The sequence below is a fragment of the Ostrea edulis genome, chromosome 3 (genome assembly GCF_947568905.1).
Source record: "Ostrea edulis chromosome 3, xbOstEdul1.1, whole genome shotgun sequence".
NCBI lineage: Eukaryota > Metazoa > Mollusca > Bivalvia > Ostreida > Ostreidae > Ostrea > Ostrea edulis.
The window spans coordinates 23,271,690-23,297,392 of NC_079166.1; the positions used below are offsets into that span (position 1 = coordinate 23,271,690).

Consider the following 25,703-nt stretch of genomic DNA (forward strand, 5'->3'; position numbering starts at 1 on the left):
GCCCTCAGGCGGTCTGACAAGGCGTAGTAGTGTGCGCATTAACATTAAAACAATGTGGCATGGAAATGATAATTCTTGTCATGTTGTCTTTGAAAGTTATCGGGATTTCGTAGTATGTACTTCTCGGAGGATATCTACAGATGACGGGTGAGTACTGTACTCATTTACTCCTCAGTCTAGTCCCATTTCCTGCAAGTATAGGAAGCTTCTGTAAAGGTTTTAATAAATTTATTCGGATTATGAACAATTTCCATAAATGCAACATGAAAGTGATTTAATGAAGAAGTCAACAAGTCTCGACATTTGATGAAGTTAATGTGAAACAAACGATTTTTTCCAGCGAAGATACAACAACAAATATTTGGGTAAAGTTCTTCGAAGCCCCGAGGGTCAGTCATGATAGACAATGTAATTAGCACTTCCACTACTAACGTAATTGATATGTGTACAGGAAAAAAAACCACATACCAGAAAACAGTATCAAGCTATGGAATCACCCCTGATTTGTTATTTTTAGCCACACTTGTTTCAACTGACAGCGAAAACAATGTGATGAGCTGGCATTATGCATAATCTTACGAGTGTATACATGACGGAGCCGAATGAAATTACAACGAGGAAATGACTTGCTGTTATGTACTTTTGACTCCAGTTAACTTAAATTCCAATGATAAAGGAAACAAATTGCTATGATACCGTAACATTGATTATAAACTACACAAGGATACTAACTTATTATCGAAGTCATTAGTTCATCATAATGAAAGATATTAATCAGTTGCATAACTTTGCAAAACGCATATGTTTATATCATTGGGCAGAAGTGCACACAGGATTTTGAAACATTTCTGATTCATTCACTTCTACTGCACTTTAAATATGCATTTCCCCAAATACTGCATCGATATTACTTATTAGGTTTGTTTCCGGCTGTCTACGGGAATATGTCGGGCTGTTCAAGTCCATAGAAGGCGAGGCTAATTAATAAGTATTTTGTTTTGTGGAGGATCAAACCTTTCTATATGTTGATACATGTAAGTATAAGAAAGAAATACAATGAATTAATCTATAATTAATCTATAATACAGAACTTCCGGGATGTGCTGGAACGACCGATTATATTTGACGTTTATACACCACATTCACGTGATAATAACCAATTGTAGGGCAAATTTACATTGATACAAATGGTGTTTCGCTAGCAGACGGTCCGTAAAGATCTATACACAGTCCTACGATGACGATCCAAGTCACTATTTGTACTTAGTACCTGGAAGTAAGTTACATGGAAGGGAAAAGGCGCATTTAAATGGCGTGAAGTTTTCCTGATATCCTCAAGATATTGCCTATATTTATTTCCTTCGCCAACTCGCATAATTTAATGAAATGCATTTTCCTATGAAATGGTTGTAGTGATTCTTCACTTTCAAAGATAACATTTAAATGCAGGAATTCGATAGCAATTGAAGTATTCCATGCTTGTTTACTTAGTTGTTATTGTAATCCGGAAGTGACATGCTCTACAAATTACGTTCAACGCGCGATAAAAGTCAGCATGGATTCGTATCTCGAAAGTCCCGTATTAACAGTCAACAAGAACGGAACTGGGATCGTCTCAGCATAGCAACAACAATACATAAACACAATATTCAACAAATTTAAGATTCTTTTTAAAAATATTATTTTCATTTCAATATTCAAGTAGGACAACAATAACCCCCTATTTTGGGATAATGGTAAAGTTATTGATAGTACCAGAGTAATTGGTAAGACGTAACCCATTGTCATGTTGCCTTTAAATTTCTTCACTCGCCGCCTATATAGAAATTTAGACGACAGTTACGTAATAAGTTTCATCCAAAAACGGATCGTCATTTTAGTCCGAGGCAAAACAATTTATTCTTTATTTATTCATTACAATGAAAATTAATGAACTGATTATTGAATTAACTGAATTTAGGTTTGCGTAAGGTTTTCAAATGGCCAATTTAAAACCTAGTGAAGGGTATTTTGATTACAAGTTCAGTTAAAAATCAAAGAGACGAGTCTTCTAATGTTGGAAGATTTTAGGGATCGAGATTCTTTTCTTCAAAACTTTGCACGGTAATTGATTTGCATACGCATGCAATGGACACAATGAAATGCATGCACATTCAATGCACATGTACGCGGAAATAGATTATCGATTACTAGTATGAAATTGAAATGCTAACCGCATATTACTTGCAATGGTAATCTCACAAATCCTGTGTCTGGGCATAGAAAGTTTTCTACCTTGTCCTTTAATATCTGTCTAATGAACGGGCGTATTTTAATCCCCCATGGCACAAAATATATGCTGTAGTTCAAACTGTGTCAGAGGCAATGGATTTATATAGACAATATATTTTTTTTTACTGACAGCAGCCAATTGCCCCCCCCCCCCCCCCCTTTAATTCGTGGATTTAAATAAAGTATAATTTACTGAAAAAGAAAGTTGGAAACTTTTAATTGTTTCTTGCGAATTGTGAAGTTAAAACTCCAAGACGCACAGTGACGCTTAGTTTTGGGAAAATAGCAACTATTATGATTCGCCATGATACAAACGGTAGTAATTGTGAGAGGGCCTACAAAAGTTATGCCCAAAGACACTCGACGTTTTAAATATCTATAATTAAAAAAAATGCCTCCCTTTAGTTTAGATAACTAACAGTAACCGCAACGTTATTCTTGACATGATAAACGATAGAACACGATACACGCACGATAGAATAGGATACACACACGATACGATAGGATACACGGTAAACCTGATAAACGCAAAACACGATAAACAATCTTCACGATAAATGGAAAACCTGATAGAAATGTTGTAAATTTAGAAACAATTTAGACAGAACGAAATTTTGATGCGTACAAAATAATTACATTATGTTGATAATAATATTGAAGAATTTATACATAAAATGTATAGTTTCTTTATCCACGGTCGTACGTTTATTTTTATTGTTTTTTAAAGTTCTATTTTTTTACGCCATTACAGCTACATGTAAAATCAGAAAACTAAATTATATACGGTATTTAATTCATAATTTGATATCTATATGAATTTTCTCAGCCAGTGATTCTAAAACGTATATTGTCACTAATGTTTAATATATGAACCATTCCCGGATTGATTGATTTTTATCTTGCTAACGCATAGCTCTTATCCTTAAACGAATTTGACTCCACTTTTTTGGCACACTGTTTTTGCCTATGATAGCTCTAAAACTTATTGTTATTTCGGATTTCAAACATTTCGGTTGAGCATCCCTGAAGAGATATAATTTGTCGAAATGCGCATCTGGTGCATCAAAATTGGTACCGTATAAGTTTTACATTAACATCTCGTTCGAGAATATTTCACTCATATGGAGACGTCACCATGACCCGTGAAGGGCTTTTAAATTTAGGCCTATGCTCGGCACTTACGGCTATTGAGCAGTAAGGGTTCTTTAGCGTGCCACACCTACTGTGACACGGGGCGTCCGTTTTTAAGGTAATCTCGGAGGACCCGTGATATTCACACCTGATGCGGAACGTTTAGCAATTAAAAAGGGAATTAACAAAATGTAATATAATGTAGTGATATCATGCTTCAGTAGCTCTATTATTCTAATGTCTATTATCTTGAATATCAAATAAAACCAAGTAATATTTTGTGTGTAGCGAGGAGGGGGGTTATTTCGCACCAAGCTCTGAGTTCACCGCTCATTCAACAACTACAATTATTTTCATGTGTACATGTACAAATAATAAAAAAAACAAAACAACGATGACAGCGGAATGGTGCCCAATTGAGCAGAATTTTGGGAGATACATTACCCTTGCACTCTTTTAAAACTTAATCTTCTAAATGTGTGAAATACAATGTCCCTGAGAATGTTTACTGTCAAAACACGGGTGATACAGAGACGCGCACACGTCCAGTAAAGGGTATATAAATAGAACACAGGTGGGAAAAAATCGGAAGAAAAAGAACCATTATTAAAACATATGTAATAAACATTGTAATTTGCTTATTTTTCCTTTCAGATCGGAACTTCCTATTTCTCTGTTAGTGTTAATTACAAATAATTGTTTCTAAACAAGGAAATATTTATGAACTCCAGATGAAGGAGCTTTCAGTTTTACTGTTCTCGCTTTGCTCGGCAAACCACTGCCTACTTTCCAGACTACTTAGAATGAAATTGTGATAAATTTTCACCCTCTCTGGACAGACAAATAGCTCTTCTTCTGCCTTAAAATCAACAGCTTTATGTTCTCCTTCAAATATACTGTCTTTCCTCGATTCCTAAAAATAGCTTCTTTAACAAAACGAATAAAGCTTTCGGAAAGTATCGTACTTTCTCATTAGATTTAATATACAATCCTAATAGTTTCCGAAGCTACACGATATACGGAAAACCTGATACACGCAAAACACGATACACGATAGACCTGATAAACGCAACACACGATGGAAAACGGAAAACATGATACACGATAGGATAGGATACACGAACGATACGATATGATACACGCACGATAGAGCACGATAGGAATGTCAAGAATAACGTTGCGGGTACTGTAACAAAATATCCACAAGGCATATCACGCCGCCATCTTGGTTCTCTTTTCACCAGCTGCATCGCTTGCACTTTTCGGCGAAAGGTTTGATATAATATGATAATTAGACCCCTACCGTGTAGAAGCAACTCTGTCAAGGTCGTGCCTCTCGTATCATCATGGTGGACTGGTAGTAAAGTCGATTTATCGGCTATAATCAACTGTCAGACATCGTCTACTGCTTCTCATATGCGAAAAATCGGCAAAGGGCGGAGAGAAGTTGACATAATTTTGAGATAGCAATTTTGATTGGTCGATACAATTGAAAATAATAAATATCATAATTAGCAGTAAATACATGTCTTGTAGATAGTGAGATAATTGATCTTGAACACTACCTAAATTGGTATATATATATAATATATATAGACGTGATAATAGACATTAGAATATATATATATATATATATATATATATATATATATTCAAAGTTAGACATGATAACTTCACTAATTCATGCATTCGTTGTATTAAAATTACTTGAAAGTTGATGCCATACGTAATATTCAAGAAAAATTCACAGTAACTGAATGAACACCCACACACGCACATACATGGGCATACTCTCAAACGTTCACAGTGATATTTATACAGCCCAAATATCTGTAAATGTTCAGTGTTATCACAATGGGTGACGAGCCTTAGTGGGTTGGAGTCGAGGCAAAACAGGTGGGGTTGGAGGGGGGGGGGGGTCATAAACATGTCCAATGTTTTAGCATTTCGATAGATTTACTAAACTTTCCGTGTCAGCCTGTCCCGGAACCGCCCGGATTTTATTGTTTGCAGGGCTATACATTACCCTGCATTCCTTGTCACCCCCTTTTCCCCCGCAAAAGTATCAGAGTGTACACCAGGAAGGGAATTCTCAATCGCATGATAATGTCAACTGTCGTCCCCCCTTTGGCGATTTGTCGCAATTTGAGAAGCAGTGGACGATGTTTAACGGATGATTATAGCCGATAAATGGACTTTATTTCCAGTTCACCACGACGATACGGAAGGTAAGACATTCACGGAGTTGCTTCTAAACAGTAGGGGTATGATTACATGTACATGTATCATTTTATAACGAACTTTTTGCCGAAAATTGCAAGCGATGCAGTTGGTGTGAGAGAGAGAGAGAGAGAGAGAGAGAGAGAGAGAGAGAGAGAGAGAGAGAGAGAGAGAGAGGAAATCTAAGATGTCGGTGAGATAGACTTTGTGAATATTTTGTTTATAGAAGACAATTTTTTTCTTCAGATATTTAAAACGTCGAGTTCTTCTGGTTGAACATGCTGTCCGATCATTTTGAGTTCATCAATAGGATATGTTTAAGTGAAATAATTCCAGGACTTTAATTGTCATTTATGTATTCATATTTACGTGGGTTTTAATTTTGTTTTCAGACTATTTGTGTAGCAATCTTCCACCTAGAAATATTAGATCATCTTTGAATCAGTTGAGATGACAAAACACCTTATAAAACATGAAATATCCATAACGAAAGAAATCTCATTCTGCAGACGACTCGTCTTCACACCCAAGTTTTATCTAGCTCTCCTAGTCTCCCAAGTTGTGATTCTGGCCGTTTTCGTGTATCCGCGGAATTTCCAGAACTACGACCCTCTGCTGGTCATTACGGACCAGAGATTTCAAGAGGAACTCTTCAACAGAACGACGGAAAATTGTAAGTAAATTGGTCATTCAAGTTCAAAAACAGCTGTCCTATAGATATGCTATGAAACGGAAAGTTGCATATCAAAAATCGTTTAAATTATAGTGCAATGCATGCTTTTAATACGGGTTTAGAATGCCTGATTATCAATTATAGCTCAAACCTAAAGCTGCAGATAATAGGGAGGAAGTAAATCCTCACAAATTGATTTCAAAGAGCTACTACAGTTCGTAAGCCTGCATACATTTGCAATAATAATAATAACTAGATACGATCTCGTTGCGAGCAACGAAGAAATCTTCCGTTCGATGTTGAGATCATCAAACTCCATTTTCTCTCTCTCCTATCGACGACCGGAGATTTTAAAGACAATTTTGCTGAAAGGGGGTCGTAGAAAACAATCTTGTGAAATATGAACCACTGTGTCAATACAGACACTGCATTAAAGAAAAGCATGTTTATAATTTCTACATTTTCTAGCGTATTAAGGTCACGGCGCAGGGGTCACTAAAATAAAAAGTGTGCGTGTGGGACTTCCTTTTTTTTTTTTTTTTTTTTTACAATTAGGGTGCAATTTCTTCACCTTTCTGACCTTCGATTTCTTCTATTACCTACGATTGAGTTTTGTCTTTCTTTCGATGCCCGGATGTGCGTGTGCCTGTAGGGGCTGTAAGCTCGCAAATGAGAAGACGCGAGATTTGAGTACTTCCGGTGACAAACAAACCTTTACGGTTTGCATGAAATCATACCAGTTGGAAATATCCTGCAGTTTTATCGGGGTTTTTTTGGGGGTCGATGCAAAGAAGTGGACGTTATGGGGAAAGTGGTGCAGGTCAGTATAAATGCATTCTAATACCGGTAGTAAACTTGATTTCCATTAAATAATAAATATCTTGGTTTTGTTTGTCACCACATCTGCAGGTCCTTCTTACCGATCACCAGTCTTTAGTTACATATACGCTCAAGTATAACTAAATAGATTTACATTTATTTATTTACAATCCACAAATCAAGATGTACACAGTTATACATCGCATGCAGTCACGCTTGAAATTGTATAAATCAAATGTCTATAGAGGGAGGAGTATGATTTTACAATCTATAGAGAGAATTTATACGAAAAACATCCCTAGACACGGCAGCTGTAGCACTGCTAAATAGTACTCTTTCCATGACATATACAACAAAACTTCATCACTTATTTCTTATCGGCGTCGCGCGTTCATGACCTTCTTTAGCTGTAATAATGTAACCCTCTCCTTTAAAAAAAAAGGGGGGGGGGTCAGAGTAAAAAACTCGGAAAGGGCTACATTATTGCAGCTAAACCTTGATCAATGTATATTATAAAACAATAATGTTTTAGAAAGTGGATTCATTGAGATTCGGTTGGCACTTGGTGGATGGGGGTATAATTTGATAACATGATACAACAGTATTGATGGTTTACTGGGAATATTATTATTAAACAAACCTTCTCCACCCCCATTGAATTTTTCTATCCTCTCTCCCTAAACCAGTTTCAGATTGTATAAATACAGTTTGTGTATAGAAAATTATTAGTTTTACTAAATTCAAGCTTTTACTTAAGACTTATAATAACTTTCTTGAGATGAAGAGAAATGTATTGCATGAAAATGGTTTTTCTTCCAATTTTTTATTTAGGTTAGATGGATCGATGCCATTGAGACTACTCTCTTGAAATATTCCCGGACACCTTGATACCCAGGTCATGGCATACAGTTCCTGTAAGTGCTGACATACCGTCAAAGCAGTGACTTGTGTAACACCGACTGGTGCAATCACGTATTTTTCAACTTTGAATATTGGGATCAACATGTACTCCACAGAAAAGTTCCAGCAAAACCCAAAGCTGGAAAACCATCTGTGATCAATTAAAACAATGTGTGTCCTTGAACATTCCGGCTTTTTATCCTTGAGAGGACAGTTGGCTTATAAAAAAGTTGAACTGTGTTACATATTAGCCAGGGGAGTATTTACGTCTAGAGGGCTAACGAAAGGATAAAATTCACATACCAGCAGTCTACGAGCCAATATTAACCAAGATAAATATGTGCATGGGATGCATTAAACAGTGTATTAAATTCTAATAACTGTTTATTCTACCGTAATATTTTAAAAACATTTTCTGGAGTGACTGTTAAGTACAATGCTCTACATGTTCACATCTTCAGGAATTAAGCACTCGATTTTTTGGGGTTTTTTTGGTTTTGTTTTTTTTTTTAACTTTTAATATCGTTTTCTTCATTTATTATTATTATTTGCAAATCCTGTATGATTAAAATAAAACTCGTGTGTCAAATAGTTTAGTATAAATTTAAAAAAAAATGCACTACTGATTGTTATTGTTTTACTATGTATGTTTTATCAATACATGTTGATTTTGAATTCATTCAGGAATGGAAATATTAAAAGAATAATTATGTTAATGTTATGTGTTCATTCAGAGTCCTTTATGATCCGGGATAATTCTGCAGTCAGCTGTTGTTCAAATAATTAAGTTGCAGCAATAAAATGTTATCACTTTTCAATGTTCTTTGTCCACTAAGAGTCCTTGATGATCCGGATAATTTTGCATGCAGTCGGCTGTAGTCCAAACAATCAAGACAGAATAATTCATATTGCACAAAAGCTGGCCCTGTATCTGATGATGGCAAGGATGTCTGGACTTGAGGGAGTAAATACTCTTCCTGTATTCTAAATGTAAGAAAAAGTTTACAGTGAAGCGTACATTAGAAATAAAATTACAAAGGAAATATTGGTGACCTCAGAAATTAATTCAAGAATTTTCTGATGCTTAACTTTTTTCTTTCTGGCTGTAAACAGGCGTTAATTATACTGAAGATACACATTCTACAAATTTTATACCACATTATTGGAACCAGCCACTGAAATTATGAAATTGCTCTCTCCGGCGTTTGCCTCCTGATATCTTTAGACAAGAACTGCTTATTTCAAAGCTTTTCTTAGAATTTGAAAAAAGATAGAAAATCCATATTGTTTTCAATGTTTTAGACTGCTACTTTACATTTTATACCCAAGAAAAACTTTGAAATAAAATCCACTCATCATGCTTTTATGTTACTGAGCAGTACTTATATATTTCATTTAGAAATTTCAAATCTACATAAAACAGTTGTCACACTAGTTCCATGTGTCCGACATGTTCAATGGAATATATATAACACTGCATGCCTACTAGCATAAAGCAGAGGATGACTAAGAACTAAAGGGTGCATACACAGAACAATACAAAAGTGCAAAGCAAAACTAATTCTTATTTATAAAGTGGTGCAGAGTGGTGTACTGATGAATAGTGATGTTATATACAAAAGCAGATATATAAATATGATAGAGCTGAATATGATAAGGCTGGCACATATGTACATTTAAAAGCATATTTAATTAATGACAAAGAACTTAGCTAATGAAGAGATATAATATAGCAAACAAAATACACAGATGTATGCAGACGATGTACAAAAAATTCCAGCAGCACTGACGTATGTGGGAGAACAATATTTAATGCACGAAAAAAAAATTAATCCTGACCAAAAAAAAGCCTACCTACCTACCCATCATCAAAGGGGTAGGGTTGGCAAACGCCCAACAAACAATTTTTTAATAGTGACCCAACTTGTTAAACAGGGACATAACAAATGTTTGTGGTACACAGCGTTCTCTGATTTACTCATAAGCGTTGGTTTTTCGGACGTGTATTTGGCCCATATTCTATACTCGTAATACTGAATCGGATTTGTTTGTCACCGGAAACGCTTCACTGGAAGTGACGAGAAACGAGACTTACAGCCTCTATATTGACTTATATCATATACCTAGCAGTGTATCAGCCCTGATACACCTATCTTGGCTAGGGTGAGACAGCTGCAAGTAGGTAGGGCTGTCTCGCCCTAAGGGCCGAGATATCTCTGTCTCGGCCCGTTGTCAAGGGGCTGTCTCGCCCTCAAATTTCAAATGGCTATTTCTTCTTTAATCTTTTGAAATCTAACATAACTACATGAAAAAATGATGTTAGACACAATTTTTTTTTCAAATATAATACTTTCTTTCACGACAAAATTTAATTTAAGCAGAAAAATTAAATAAAAACGTTTTCAAAAACAGCGCTAAATTGTAGCGAGTATCTAAGCAAAGGGGGGTAACCCAAATAACAATTGTTTATTTAGAACAAAACACGTTTAACTTCATTTAAAAACAATCAACGTTCTAGGCGACAGAAAAAAGTAGGAGGATTATGGAGGGTGATACTAAAGCATTTTTAAAAATTTAGAAATTTCCGGTCCTAATGGAGATTAAAATGTTAATTTATGGTAATTTTGATGTAGAAAACTGCTTTAAAACGATTTCTGAAATCTAAAATCCCGAGGACTTGGCAATAAAACGAGAAAAGCAGAACCAATATCTTCCGACGTTTTTCAACGACTTATAGATGCTAAACAGATGGGAAACGGTAAAAAAAAAAAAACTTACTTCAGTATAAGGTAACATTCCCTAAGCAAATAAATAGCAGCATCAGATCTGTAAACATTCCCGTTCATACGATGACGCCACGTATACAAAGTTCTACAACTCTTACAAATTATATAAAATAATGAAAACGGGCGAGTTTGGTAAATCCGAAAAAAGAAATAAAAATAATTCACTTAGCATGTTTCATAATGCCAATAGTACTGGAAACATAACCATTAAAGTAAACTCACTGAAGGATAAAATAGTCAAATATCGTTGTATAGTATACCATGTATTTATGTTTGGGTCAATACCTCCCCCCCCCAAAAAAAAAAATTTAAAAAAAAAATGTTTATCAACTTGTTGTGTTTTAGGTATATGATATAAACAATATCACACTCTAATGTTGATCTCGGACCTGGGATTTCCCCTCGAGTGATCTCGGCCCTCGCCCTACGGGCTCGGGCCGAGATCAACTCTCGGGGCCAATCCCAGGTCCGAGATCAACATTAGAGTGTGATATTCTATATATCCCGTATTGTTTAATTATTTCTAAAGTTATAGTACAATACATTGGTACCAGACAAAAATTAGGCTTCCACATAGCAATACAAAGGATAGACTGTACGCCACAAGTCTCTGAGCTATCTACAACATTGGTTCGGTTACGTGTCAACCGATTTGGACATACGTCATCGGGTACCGTTATATTTCGACACACAGCTATCCCGGTTCATTGCATATTTCATTCGTCAGAAATCAATATATAGAAATACATACAAATATGAGTACGAGAAATATATCTAGCAATATGGATCTTGTTTTGCTTTTAAATGAAATTCATTGACAAACAGAATTACATTTGATCTAATTAGCAAAAATACAAGGCAGTTAATAAAAAGGGATAATAATAATGAATAATTCAAAAATGAAAAAAAAAATAATGTAAAAAGAATGTTAACGAAAATAGTGTATATTTCATTGTTTCAATTATATTTATCATTGAAAATTGAGTCTCAACAGCAAATATTCAAAACCACAAATCTTATAACAAAATAAAAAAGACAAATGGAAAAAAGAAGATATCACTAATACTGAATAAAATTGAGGTGAACATATGAATGGCACTCGTTTCTGAAGTAAAAGTTGATGTATTTATTTTTTAAATATATTATCCTACATAATTCAGTAAAATATTGCTAAGCATTATAGAAGGAAGAGCTGAACACATTATTAAACCAGACTGTCTTACTTAATTTAGTTTGAGTGTTTGTAACATTGAGGAAGTGTCTGATAACGGAAAGAGGTTTCTCTCATGCATTTTATGTAAGATAAGAACTATATCTAATGACAGGAAGAAATTGAAAGTGTTAAAATAAGCAAATTTTATGGTGGATGCCAAACAGTTTCTACAGATGTGTTAATTCACAATGGAGTTAACCCCTTCCTTGATAAAATTCTTGTTTCTATTTATGTGAAAATAGCATCCGCTTAATCTTATTTGCACACTAACCAAATATATGCAAGGAGGGTGTTTGGTTCCATTATATGTAGCAGTATCAGAATAAGATTTTTTAATTAATGAATTCGTTTCATAGATGTTATGGAGGTAATGATAATAATGAAGGCATTTTGAAATACACACAGGTCTAGATATTATTGTAATAAATGATCCGGATAGGAAACTAATGAAATTAGATAAATGGAACATATTTTACCTGATGATGAGATGTACAATAAATTATCTCCATATGGCTAAACTAAATGTTCATGTGTTATTCTGTACATGTACGGCTACTTTTGAAACAGTTTCCCTACCCCCCCCCCCCCCCCCCCCACACACACACATCATAAACGTTACTCCCTATATAGCAAATGTAGCAACGTGCCTCTGAGATAACGCTGCTGTTCAAAGCCTGGCTATTACTGTTTTCGGTGTGTTTACATGTACATGCGGGATAATATTAACACCCCAAACAAATAATAAAAATAAAAATCCGCAAACTTATCAAAGATTGTTAAAAGAAGTGATCTTTATGCAACATAAACTACATGTAATATTGAAACGCACATACATAGGTCAATAGATCTTCTTCGTAAGTCAACGGTTGGGTCCACTGTGTTTTCGTGTACATTTTAAGACCCTCCTCCGAAAACTATCGGTATGTGCAATAAATGGTTATACAGTTAAAATATTGGGATTGGGTTTATCTTCATGTCATACTTAAATAACAAAGCTAAGTAAAGAGGTACTGAATTAACATTACTTTAAAACTGTTGAATGGTTGCATATAGATAAAAATTAAAAAATATAAAAAGAGGGAAGGAGACAAACAGAGAGAGAGAGAGAGGAGAAAGGGATGTACGAGTATACTATATAGGTGTGTGTTTTAATATAGAATTAACATAGACAGATTTAAATATTTACAATATTATAATTAAATTGCACTGAATAGTGTTTTTGTTTCATTTTTATACCTTGGGAACTTTCACGTAAAAATACATAAAACGTTGTAAATTTGTGACGTTACGTTGCAAAATTGCGACGTTAATAACAATCTGGCCAAAACAATGGGTACTTTGAACGTCAATAACTATAAAAATTGAAAAGATATCGGAAGAAAGGATGACATATTTGAAAAATAGATATTCTGGGCTTCTGTCCCCGAGAATAATATCATGTTCTGATTAAGGGCCATTTTTGGCTATTCGTGGCTCTGGTTCTTTGACGCTAATCGTTAGACGCATATTGGAGAAATCGCGTGCAGAAATATTGTAAGGAAAAAAAATAATAATAGAGAAAAACTTTGGAAACGAAATACCTTAATAATAAAATAATCTCATGAAATTAAGCTATACAAGTACAAGATACATAACTATTCAGTATTTTTCCTCTTTTCAGGTTCCATTTGGAATTCGACAGAACTCGAACCCGATACAAAATGTCCCATAATTTCACCGTATCTAGGTACGTACCGTGTGATTCCTTGCGATATCTTTGTTTGAATCACTGAATATAATTAAACCAATCAATTATTGGGACTATTAACCAAGCTGTTCATTATATTCAGTGGGTTACAGAAAGCCAATTATTAGTACTGCCATAAACTGGGGGGATACTCTGGAAAAATACCAAACAGTTCGATGTGGAGGACACTTCCGGCCGTCAAACTGCAAAGCTCGCCAGAAGGTGGCGCTACTCATTCCCTTCAGAGACAGATACGCACATCTGAAAATATTCATGAACCATATCCATCCATTTTTGATGAGACAGCAACTAGATTATGGAATATATCTCATTGATTTGGTAAATGATATTTTATGGAACATAATCAGAAACGTCGAATCAGGGGAGTGGGGCAGAAAGGATCACATCCACGTTTTTCGGCAATGTCCGATTTCCGCCATTTTCATATTCAAATAAAGATATATTGGGTGACTGAACTTTTGAATTTAACCCATTCAGCGAAGGATGGGCGTTCCACTCCTGCCTCGATTTGACAAAGCGTTCTTTTTTTTTTTTTTTTTTTACTATTGAGTAAACTCCGGTGACCTATTGTAATTTGGTCTATGTGTGTCATTGTCAGTTGTCCGTCTCACGTTAACAATAGATTGTTTTTAACGTCTTGATAACTACCAATCCAATTCTTTTCAAATTTGGTATGGGACATATTTTGAACGAGATGCACGCTTGGGCCTTAGAGTACGGGCAAAAACTGCCAAAAATACACCAGTCTTCAAAACCTTCTTCTCTACAACCGCATATCTCTAAGAAAAGCTAAATGCATAGGGATATATTTACATTTGCCAATGCACTTCCTTAAATGAAATTGATGTTTAATTTCGTGTGACATAAATTTAATCATGTGATCAGTTTGTTCTTGCGTATGAATACAATCACCGCTTCAAAAGTCAGTTCCTGTATTTTCACCTGGCTTCTTGCTTATGCAATGCAGTGGGGGATTTAGACCCCCCCCCCCCCCTCCTTCTCTCGCCACAAATTTAAATAATAGAAATAGTGTGAGTAAAATTCCAGATTGGCACCCAAAATGGCTAAGCATTTTGGCTAATACTTGACTTTCACACACACCCTTTCGTAAACCCTGGATCCGCCACTGCAATGACATCATAACAGAAATAAACGCAGCAGAATATTTATACAGTTTATTTTGTAAACAAACAAGAATTTCATCAATTTATAAAAGAGAAACATTAAACATATATCGTTCTGTTGTTTCATTTTATACAGTTTTAAATACCGTCTGCAACTTCTACATGGCGAATTTATAAAATAAAATTCTGTGATATTGGAAGCGAAAACATGTAGGCAGAGTTATAAGCCTACATGTATTTATTTCATGATGATAAGTTAACTTGTTGTTTCCTGGCAACTTCCATCACGGCTATGACTCGGTATGATTATAAGCAAGGCTGGTTTCGAGGCTCGAAATCAGGGTACCGGTGTGAGTCTTCATTAAAATCCTACAACAGAAATTTCTCAAGTGAGCAAAAACTCCGGCAGTTCGTTTTTTTTTTTTTTTTTTTACACACACTGAAGGTAAATAAAAGACGCAATCTACCTGCACTTGGTCTAAATCTGTCCTACTATTTGTTTTGAATCGTCTCCTGCATGGCTACAACCGCGAGTCCTAACGATGAACATACCGTTGTTTCTTTCCAAAAACCTGACTAAAAGCTTAACGTTAATTTGACCCAACATATCCACCATCACTTCTCTCAGATCCTTTGAATTTCTGTCGAAATCTGTGATCAACAATTGCGTTTTCAACTATGTAAGTTAGACCAGTTTCTCCATCGCTGATCGCGACCAAATCACACCACGGATGTAGTTTACTCCGCTCTTCTTGTCGTCATTTCAGTTAACTTTACGCTCTAAATTACCTTTATTTTTACACATGTTTCGTCTTGTTTTAACATTTTCAATTAAATATCTATATCTTATATTCTCTTTGATATTGTTGCTAATTTTTTATTCGATAAAACTCCTACGAACTATATTTTGTGTTCTACGATCGTTATTTTGGTCATCTGCTACATAATCATGGAAACTCGGGAAGAACGCAAATCCTTCGGGCGTTATAGGATTTGATCACGTGACCCAACTTCATGTCATATCCCAACAACATTAAAAAATGATATCTTATTTCTTAAGTAGAGCGGGTAGACCAGTACTGCAATTGTAACTTTCATGATCCCCGGAGTAGTGATTTTGATTCCAGAGCGGGTCAGAACTTGGTATATGATTATAGTGTGTATGTGTAAAACATTTAGATAATATCCTCTTTAGTGCTATTGATACTATATTGAATCTAAATAGATATTTAGAAGGAGTAGGTGGTCGTTTACCAAAATTGTAAATTTCATGATCCTAGGTGGTAATGATTTGGTTCCACAATGGAGCTAGAATTATCATAGTGATTATTGTCTTTATCATTTGAAATACATGTACTTCTTTAAGTTTGCTGATACAGTATAAAAACTAAATGCATATTTAGGAAGAGTTTTCATCCTTTTCCCCTGATGAATGCAACATGTGTACAGTAAGCTACACTTTACGATTTGAATTCGTAATATTATTGTGCACATCATCCAAATTCCCTTCAATATAATTTACTTTGTGTGTTACATGAAAAGGTAACGAATAGCGATTATTCCCATAATTCCTATGAAGAATACAAAATTAAGAGCAGGGCAAACATCGACCCCATGATATACAGAATGTACATAGTACCAGAGGTGGATCAGGTGCCTGGGAGGGGTAAGGGAAAAGTAAGCATCCCCTCGTTTGATAGATCACACCCACAGGAGCTCTATATCTTGATCGGGCAAACGGAGTAATCCATAGTCAAAATCAGAATGACAAGAAAGGCCTAAAATTGGTATGAAACAACATTTGATGCAGTGACAGGTTGTATTGGTAAATTGGATCATCAAACAACCATAGTTATAATTTGCGAAATGTTGAATTTAAAAAGACTGATGTATTGTTTATTGATCAAGAACCATACAGTTCATAGGTATAAAGTATATACAACAATAAATTATATAATGAAATAGTAACAGAACATGCTATATCATACTGATGTACATGAACAGGATAAATATTGAGGACTGTTGAAACCTCTGTGACATCAAATTATTTGTCAGTACTCTGTCTCTATTCAAACATTTGTCATACGCAGAACATGCTCTTACATATCGAATCATTTGAGATACATGAACACCGCACGCAGGTGGTAATGGAATGCCATTAATTGCTCATTAGTATATGAATTGTAAGATTTCTGAGATATTGACCTATAAAAAGGAAAGTACTTTCAAAATAATCATATACATGCAGAGACTATACAAAAATATTACTTTAAAACCGAACATTATATATTTGATATGTGTGATAATGATGCTGTAGTTTTCTTTTATAGGACGACAAAATAATGTTTAACAGGGGTCTTCTACTAAATATCGGTTTCCTGGAAGCCAGTCAGGAGTATGACTATGACTGTTACATTTTCCATGACGTGGACCTTCTGCCAGAAAACGACTACAATCTGTACCGATGTTCCGACCTGCCTCGACATATGTCGGTAGCCATCGACAAATTTAACTATAAGTGAGAACAAAGCAATATCAAATAGTTTGACTCTTATAATAAAAACTGAAGTTTTTTTTTTTTTTTTTTATCAAAAATCATCTTGTTTGTCGTTTGTTAAAATGTTTGTCTATCGCCTGTAAACATTAAATCTTCTTGTCTGTCATTTGTTAAAATGTTTGTCTATCGCCTGTAAACATTAAATCTTCTTGTCTGTCGTTTGTCAAAATGTTTTTTCGATCGCCTGTATGTGATCTGTAAACGTTAAATCACATTTCTATTTTTTCGCAATAAACGCCGAGCCAATTTCAGCCAAACTGGGCATACAACATCCGTCCCACCTTATATTGATGGTTTGCATTGTGATGTCGCCTGCGATCATTTGTTTTTCCATGTATTAATACTGCTATAGTCATAATCAGTTGATAAATTTGTTCTGACGCAAATCACATGGTATACGTTAAAAGGAATGAAGATGAAATTACTTCTTTAAAAGACATGTAGAAAATAACTTCATTTAAAGCAGTTTGCACTTTTTGTACGCCATTTGCTGTTTATAAAGCACGTAACATACCAACATACATATATCAAGTAGTATTTAGTAAATTAACAAAGACAATTTTTGTTTTCAAAGACTTCCCTATGATGCAATATTTGGAGGCGTGTCAGCCATGACTAAAGACCAAATATATTTTGTCAACGGATTCTCCAACAAGTTCAGTGGTTGGGGCGGGGAGGATGATGACATGTACAACAGGTCGGTATGAATGGCAAAACTAATAAGTGACCAATCAGGGGCGGATCAAGGAAATTGATTGAAGGCGGGTGGAACCCGAGATAGAAATGTTCCTCTCAAAAAGAAATTGATGACCTCGAGAATAGCATGAAGATAACTTTTATTGTCTATTAGCTTATGCACTCTCTTCGATCCGCCAATGTGGTACACTGTATACTGGGTAATTTCCACAAAAACATTTCAATGGTTTCTCGAAAATAAGTACAAAGTTTACTTTGCAGTATAGGAGCTTTTGTGTTCGGATTTTCATCTTAAGCATCGATTTTACAATAGTGTAAAACACACACATAAGAATTATATACACATTAGATGAAAATTCAAATGCGAAATGTTCTTTTGTCGCCGTGTAAAGTTGACATAACGAACTGTGATCTCATAAATCCCATATAGGTGTATAATCTGCCAACAAAAGTTTCCCTAAATTATATTTTTCTGTTTGTTTATTTGTTATTTTTTATTTTTCATTAGAAAATATTCGCAATAAAATAATTTTTCATAAAGTACATTTATCTACTCAGTATGCACATGTGTATCTGTATGTAAAGGGGGGATAAGAAACTCTACAAATCTTATTCAAAATCACTTTCCAGAACACTGGAACCGGTAATCTAACTATTAGATTGATTGACATTTTGACAGACTGAAGTTTCATCATATGACGGTTATGAGAAGCATGGAAGATGTCTCAAGATACAAAATGCTGAAGCATGAACAGAGTGCTCCCAACCCCAAAAGGTATCTCTCAACTTCTTGCTTACTCTAAGGCGATTGTCCTTTTGTAAACATATGATTTAAAGATGATATCGTCTATAGGTGATGTGCCAGACATGCACCACTGTATTTATATACGTACAGGCTGATAATATAGACATTGATAATTATATACATAACAGGTTAAAAAAAAAATCCGAAATTATCCGGACGTGTACGGACATCTGTCAAAGCATCTTAACATCTTGTTTAGACATTTGCTTCGCCTATTCATTGAAATCAGGAAATCGTGATGTCATATTTAGCGCCAATGTACACATTATATTTACAGATAATTTGCAAACATAGGCGACCTGGTACAGAGGATGGGTGATTAGGCCCTATATGATGAGAAAACATGGTTTACAGGCTTTCACGGATTTCATGTGACATCTTAGAACGACGTGAAATTGTGTAGACAAGATTCACAATTTTTGAGATACATGTCATCACGCTTGCATTCTATTTCGACCAAAATTTTCAAGTTGCACATCTTTGGTTTAATTTTTAATTAGTTTTCTATATATACGCGCTACCTATAGGAAGAGCTCTGCTCTCACGATCCTTCGTGATTATGGGAGCACCTTAAACTACATCCCATAGTGTAAAATAATCATTTTACTTAAAAACACATGAATTCAGTTTTCATTGTCATCATTTGGGGGGAGGGGGTCTTAGTTAATAACCAGTGTCGTTAATGTCAATATAATTCCAATGTTATTTATTACCATTTTTTATCCTTAAACCAAAACAAAGCTGAACGAGAGTTTCCACATCAATAATCCGAAAACGCGATGTTTTAATACGCACCTGAAAGCAAATTATGTAGAGTGAGGAAACTATTAATTTTTTTTGCAATTGTTGATACAGTGAATGAATTGCAGTTATAAAAATCAAACATTCTTTTTGAAAAATTTATCGATGTGTAAACTCTAAAAATTTTACTCACAAACTCAGCATATAAGTGTTTTGTACTTTTATTCAGTTTGTGAATAAAATGTCCGGAGTTTACACATCGATAAATTCTTCGAAAATAATGTTTGATCCTATAATAAATAATGACTAGCGGTTTCCTTTTGTGGGGGTGGGGGTTAGGATGAAATAAATGGACTCCAACGCGGTACATTCTATAAATAAAATTTCATTGGCATTTTTAATGAATTTATTCTTTTAGATAATCACGTGATTAAGTAAAATGGATAAAATATTATATTTGAAAAATAAATCAAGGTGGGACAGGTACAGTTCTTCGTTATATACACATATAAACAACAGTGGCAACATTCGGATATATGTAAAACATTTCAGGTGAAAACTATGATTAGGTTATTTTTCCTGACTTTTATTTCTATCTATTCCAGATTTAATCTGATTAGTACGGGGATGAAAAGAGTGAAAGAAGACGGCGTAAAAGACCTCCGATATGAAGTTTTAAAAAAGATATATTATCCATTGTATACATATATAAAGATAACTATTTGACTAGTTGTTTATTGCTTTATTTGTTCTATATTTCGATTTCATAATTTTTTTTTATCCACAACGTTATTCAATAACAGAAAACAATAGAGTATTATTTTCTTAATTTCTTCAATCGGTCCAGGAAGTCCTGAATATCGACACACTATTGTCTGAGGCAGTAGGTTAAGTGTACAACCCAATCTGTTATACGGTTATTTAAATAAACGAGGTATGAAAGTATCAAAAATTGCCGAACAAATAAAAGAAACTGTAAACAACACTATCAGTGGCATAGCTAGGTTTGAAATATTTGTATTTGTAAGCAGCACCCCCCCCCCCTCCTCCCTTCGTTATATCACTATGCATTTAGTTTTAATTTTAGATGTGCAGTTGTAGAGATGATTTATGAAAAACAAAATAATGTTTGGAACTTTTTGCCTCACCATTATTGCCCTGTTATAATTCTGGTGACCTGAAAATGTCCCACTTGTCCAAAAGAGGCTTTCTACCACACGTGAAAAGAATTGAGAGGGTAGCAATCAAGAAGATGGTTAAAATAGTTAATTGGAAACATATTCAATCACATGCCATTTTAACCCCATCCTAATACCAATCAGGATTATCTCTGTCATTTTGATGATTCTGTCATTTTTAGCTCACCTGAGCTGAAAACTCAAGTGAGCTTTTTTGATCGCCTGTTGTCCGTCGTCTGTCTGTCTGTAAACTTTTTACGTTTTCGACTTCCTCTCCAGAACCACTGAGCCAATTTCAACCAAACTTGGCCAAAAGCATCCTTGGGTGAGGGCTTTCAAGTTTGTTTAAATGAAGGGTCATGTCCCTTTCAAAGGGAAGATAATCACAAAAATGCCAAAAATAGGGTGGGGTCATTCAAAAATCTTCCTCTCAAGAACCACTGAGCCAGAAAGCTGATATTTACATGAAAGCTTCCGAACATAGTGCAAATTGAAGTTTGTTAAAATCATGGCCCTTGAGGATAGGATGAGGCCACAATAGGGGATCAAAATTTTACAAACAAATATATAAGAACAATCTTTAAAAATTTTCTTCTAAAAAACTACTGGGCCAGGAAAGTTGAAATTAACACGAAAGCTTCCTAACATAGTGCAGATTTTAGTTTGTTAAAATCATGACCCCCGGGGGTTGGATGGGGCCAGGGGGATGGATGGGACCACAATAGGGGTTTAAAGTTTTGCATGCGAATATATAGGGGAAATCTTTAAATATGAGCCAAGGTGAGTCAGGTGAGCGATGTGGCCCATGGACCACTTGTTCTTTTACATATGTGTTACTTTTAGAGCCTTCCTTCGCTTCGCTCGGTAAAACAACGTACGTGTAGAATGTGCATAGGCACACCCAGATATTTTCAAAGGAGGGGACGGGTTGTAACCCAATTGTACGTGAACCTTTCCCCACCCATAAAGAGATGAGAGGGTAGGGGTGAAGAGCCAACAACAGCAACATCAAAAACCGACAAAATCAGACCATTCACTGAATTTAGTATACACAGGGAGTATTTTGAATTTGCTATTATAATACTATCACATTTCATTACACATCATTACACATCAAACCTCTGTGATTGTATGCATAATGGTGGTATTAAACAGGTAACAAAAATTACAATTTTCAACTTCTTCTTCTTCACTCCCCCCCCCCCCCCCAATAGAAAACCAAGCGAACAAAAAAAAAATCCCAAAACAAACAAACAAACAAACAAACAAAAAACAAAAAAAAACAAAAAAAAACCACAACACCTTTACACCTTTTTCATGCCAGGCTTTAATAATCAAAGTACTGAAAGACGGTGGCGTGGGTTGCGAAAAGCTTAACCCAAAATTGAATTAAGATCACGCCTTTTAAATGAGCAAATAATTTGTTTTCTCAAGAGAATAGAAAAACATGAAACTCTAATCCATGCACTGTTTTCCTCTTGAGCTTATAGGGAATATTTCCGAACTTTGAGAATGATCACCTTGTAAAATGAAGAATGGCTTTGGAGTCTGTGGCCTTTCCATTTCGAAATGCCCATATTTTTCTAGCATGCCGTGACACACAACACTTAGATATTAAACTCAGACGAAGCATGTTATTTTTCTTATTACAGATCAAGGTAATAAACTTCTTTGTTTCATAATCTAATTACCTGATAAGAAGAATTTTTTTGTGTACCGGTATTTATGGAATGGGTAAATAAATATCATATCCATATATTGTTTTCCAAAAAATATTTCAATTAAATGAGTCATTTACATGTACCATGTGTTCAAATTTTCCTTACATGGATTTTTAATCTCCAGATTGTTTTACCACTTCAGATTGTTCTCGCGCTCTGTCATGTTATTCCAAAATGAATTATGATAGATTCGTGAAATTCTCAAATGTACCTCATGTAGTTGAAATAGTTCTCAAATTTTGATTAATGTCATACAATAAGAAAAATCTCGTATAATTTTTATACGCCCGTCTTTAGATGGGACGAATTATGGTACAGCGATGTCTGTACGTCCGTCCGTCCGTTTGGGATTTTCTCTTTATAGTTTCATTTCCCTTTCACATATCATGCTGAAACTTGCTGTGTAGCTTCTTTGTGGGTCAATCTAGATCATACAGCAATTTTGATTTTTTGATTTCGACCTTTTTTCCAGGAGTTTTGCCCCTTTATTTGAAAATAATTATTATATGAAGGGTACAAAATTTGTCCGCCTTACTCCTCCCACATTTTTCAAGTGAGAGCCTTCTTATTATGCCCCCTTCAAAGAAGAGGGGCATATTGGTTTGGACCTGTCGGTCGGTCGGTAGACCACACGTTGTCCTCTCAATATCTTAAGAACCATTCACTTGATGATAATGATATTTCATATGTGAGTTGGATATGAGTAGAAAAGGACTCCTATTGTTTTTCAGGTCAAAAGGTCAAAGGTCAAGGGTCAATCTACTCTGGACATAGAAATATAATGTCCGCTCAATATCTTGGGAATCCTTTGCTTGAAAAACATCAAACTTAGCACACTGGTACATCCTAAGGAGTAAATAACCTCTATTGTTTTTGAGGTCATATGGTCAAAGGTCAAGGGTCAAACTCGGTAGAGGAATACACTGACTATTCAATGTCTAGAGAACCCTTCGCTTGACAGACATCAAACTAGGTACACCAGTACATCTTAAGAAGAAGATGATCCCTATCGATTTTGAGGTCACATGGTCAAAGGTCAAGGGTCAAACTGGACATTAGAATATACTGTCCGCTCAATATCTTGAGAACCCTTTGCTTGACAGACATCAAACTTGGTACACTGGTACATCTTTAGGAGAAAATGACCCCTATTGATTTTGAAGTCACATGTTTAAAGGTTAAGGGTCAAACTGGACATTGGAATATACTGTCCGCTCAATATCTTAAGAACCCTTTGCTTGACAGACATCACACTTAGTACAGTGGTGTATATTCAGGAGAAGATGATTCATATTGATTTTGAGGTCACATGGTCAAAGGTCAAACTTGACATAGTAATATACTGTCCATTCAATATCTTGATAACCCTTTTGCTTGACAGGCATCAAACTTAGTACACTGGTACATCTTCAAGAGAAGATGACCCATATTGATTTTGAGGTCAATAGTTGATATACTGGATATAGTAATATATTGTCTTCTATATTTTAAGAATTATTTGTTTGATTGACACCAAACTTGGTACACTGGTACAGCATAAGGAGTAGATGACCCCTATTGATTTTTAGGTCACATGGTCAATTCACTCTTGACATAGGAAGATATAGCTGCTCAATATTTTGAATTGATGATACTACTATCAATTAAATGATGTGTGTGTATAACCCTTTTCAATTTTGCACCATGGGGGCATATGTGTTTTACAAACATCTCTTGTTTTGTGGAGTGTTTGTATGGGTATTGAAGATGTGCATGTTGGATGGATTTTGAGAAAAGTACAGGTTGTTGAACTTAGTCTATTTGGAAATTAATATTCTATGGAGGGTACATACTTTGTCCGCCCAACTCCTCCCACAGTTTTCAAGTGAGGACCATCTTATTTTGTGGAGTGTTTGTATGGGTATTGAAGATGTGCATGTGGGAAGGATTTTGATTTTCTTTCATTTTTGAAAAAAAATACAGGTTGTTGAACTTGGTCCATTTTGAGGAAATCTAGATTTTTAAGCTAAGACCCTTTGTTCATATGAAAGTTTGTCACAGCCTCATGAGGGCTGATAATACCTGAAGCAAAGTTATACAAATTATAGCACAAGAAAAACACCCTATGTAAGCATTTCACGGACGTATTATGTACCGTTTGCGGTACTCTTGTTGAAATTGCTGAAGTATTATCATTCTCAATCATAAAATTTTAAACCTTGAAAAATCATTCATGGAATTTTCGATTTTTCAGAAAATATCTTGATTTAGCTATCCAGAGTGTCTTAGTCGTGTTTGTTCCTATATATATATATTTCAACTTATTTAAAATATGCATGTGATGTTAACTTCTCAATCATATGGCATTTCACTCATGTAATCTGAATAAAAGATTTATCAAACTCTCAAAAGTTCTCATATGTTCAAATAATTTCTTTCTAATTTAACCATTAAGATATTTCTCATGATCATATATTTGCAAATACACGATGTTCATAAAATATATTTTCCAAAGTATAATGTTCAAGTTCTCAAAATATTTTGATTCAGTCAAAGCATACCGTATTGCAGTGGGTCATGTTTCTGACCTTCTGTAAATCTTTATTCTATTTTCTCTCATATATAATCTTTGATTTTAAAACATTAGTTATTCTCGTGTTTAAATAGTTCACAGTCATGTGATTTTAAAATCAAAAGTTCTCAAGTAATATCTGGAAATTTTTCATGTGATTAAAGTATTTTCATATGACGCTTTATTCAATAATTGTCTGAAATTTTGGAATTTTTAATCACGAATTCTCAACTAATAGACTGTTGGAGTTATCAAAAAGCTATCTAAAGTAGAATCGATCAGAATATAGGGTCCCGTGGAGATCCGCGTTATAATGTGTCCTCAGTACCTCTTGCTTGTCGTAAGAGGCAACTAAATGGCACGGTCCTTCGGATGAGACCGCAAAAACTGAGGTCCCGTGTCACAGCAAGTGTGGCACGACAAATCAAAGGCCGTAAGTGCCACAGTCCCTTACCGACAATGGTGAAGTATCCATATGAGTGAAACAATCTCGAGTGGGGGCATTAAGGAGGAATGCAACACTAGAAAAATTTGATATGGATAAAAAGTGGAAAATATATATCATTTAAT

At 34.9% G+C, this 25,703-nt stretch overlaps 1 protein-coding gene across 4 annotated transcripts; it reads left to right on the forward strand.

Moving 5' to 3' along the window:
• Positions 1-20,412, forward strand: LOC125675797 (beta-1,4-N-acetylgalactosaminyltransferase bre-4-like). Of its 4 annotated transcripts, XM_048913598.2 has the most exons (10): positions 15-147; positions 919-1,034; positions 1,167-1,276; positions 6,015-6,295; positions 13,674-13,739; positions 13,843-14,078; positions 17,215-17,402; positions 18,016-18,138; positions 18,817-18,912; positions 20,289-20,412. In XM_048913598.2, exons 4-10 carry the CDS (start codon positions 6,073-6,075, stop codon positions 20,407-20,409), a joined length of 1,053 nt encoding a protein of 350 aa, XP_048769555.1. In that variant the 5' UTR covers positions 15-147; positions 919-1,034; positions 1,167-1,276; positions 6,015-6,072; the 3' UTR covers positions 20,410-20,412. The 4 variants fall into 4 exon arrangements, with proteins under 4 accessions (XP_048769553.1, XP_048769555.1, XP_048769554.1 ...); XM_048913597.2 differs by lacking the exon at positions 1,167-1,276; XM_048913596.2 differs by lacking the exons at positions 919-1,034; positions 1,167-1,276 and having other exon boundaries at positions 1-147.
• The last annotated feature ends 5,291 nt before the right edge of the window (positions 20,413-25,703 follow it).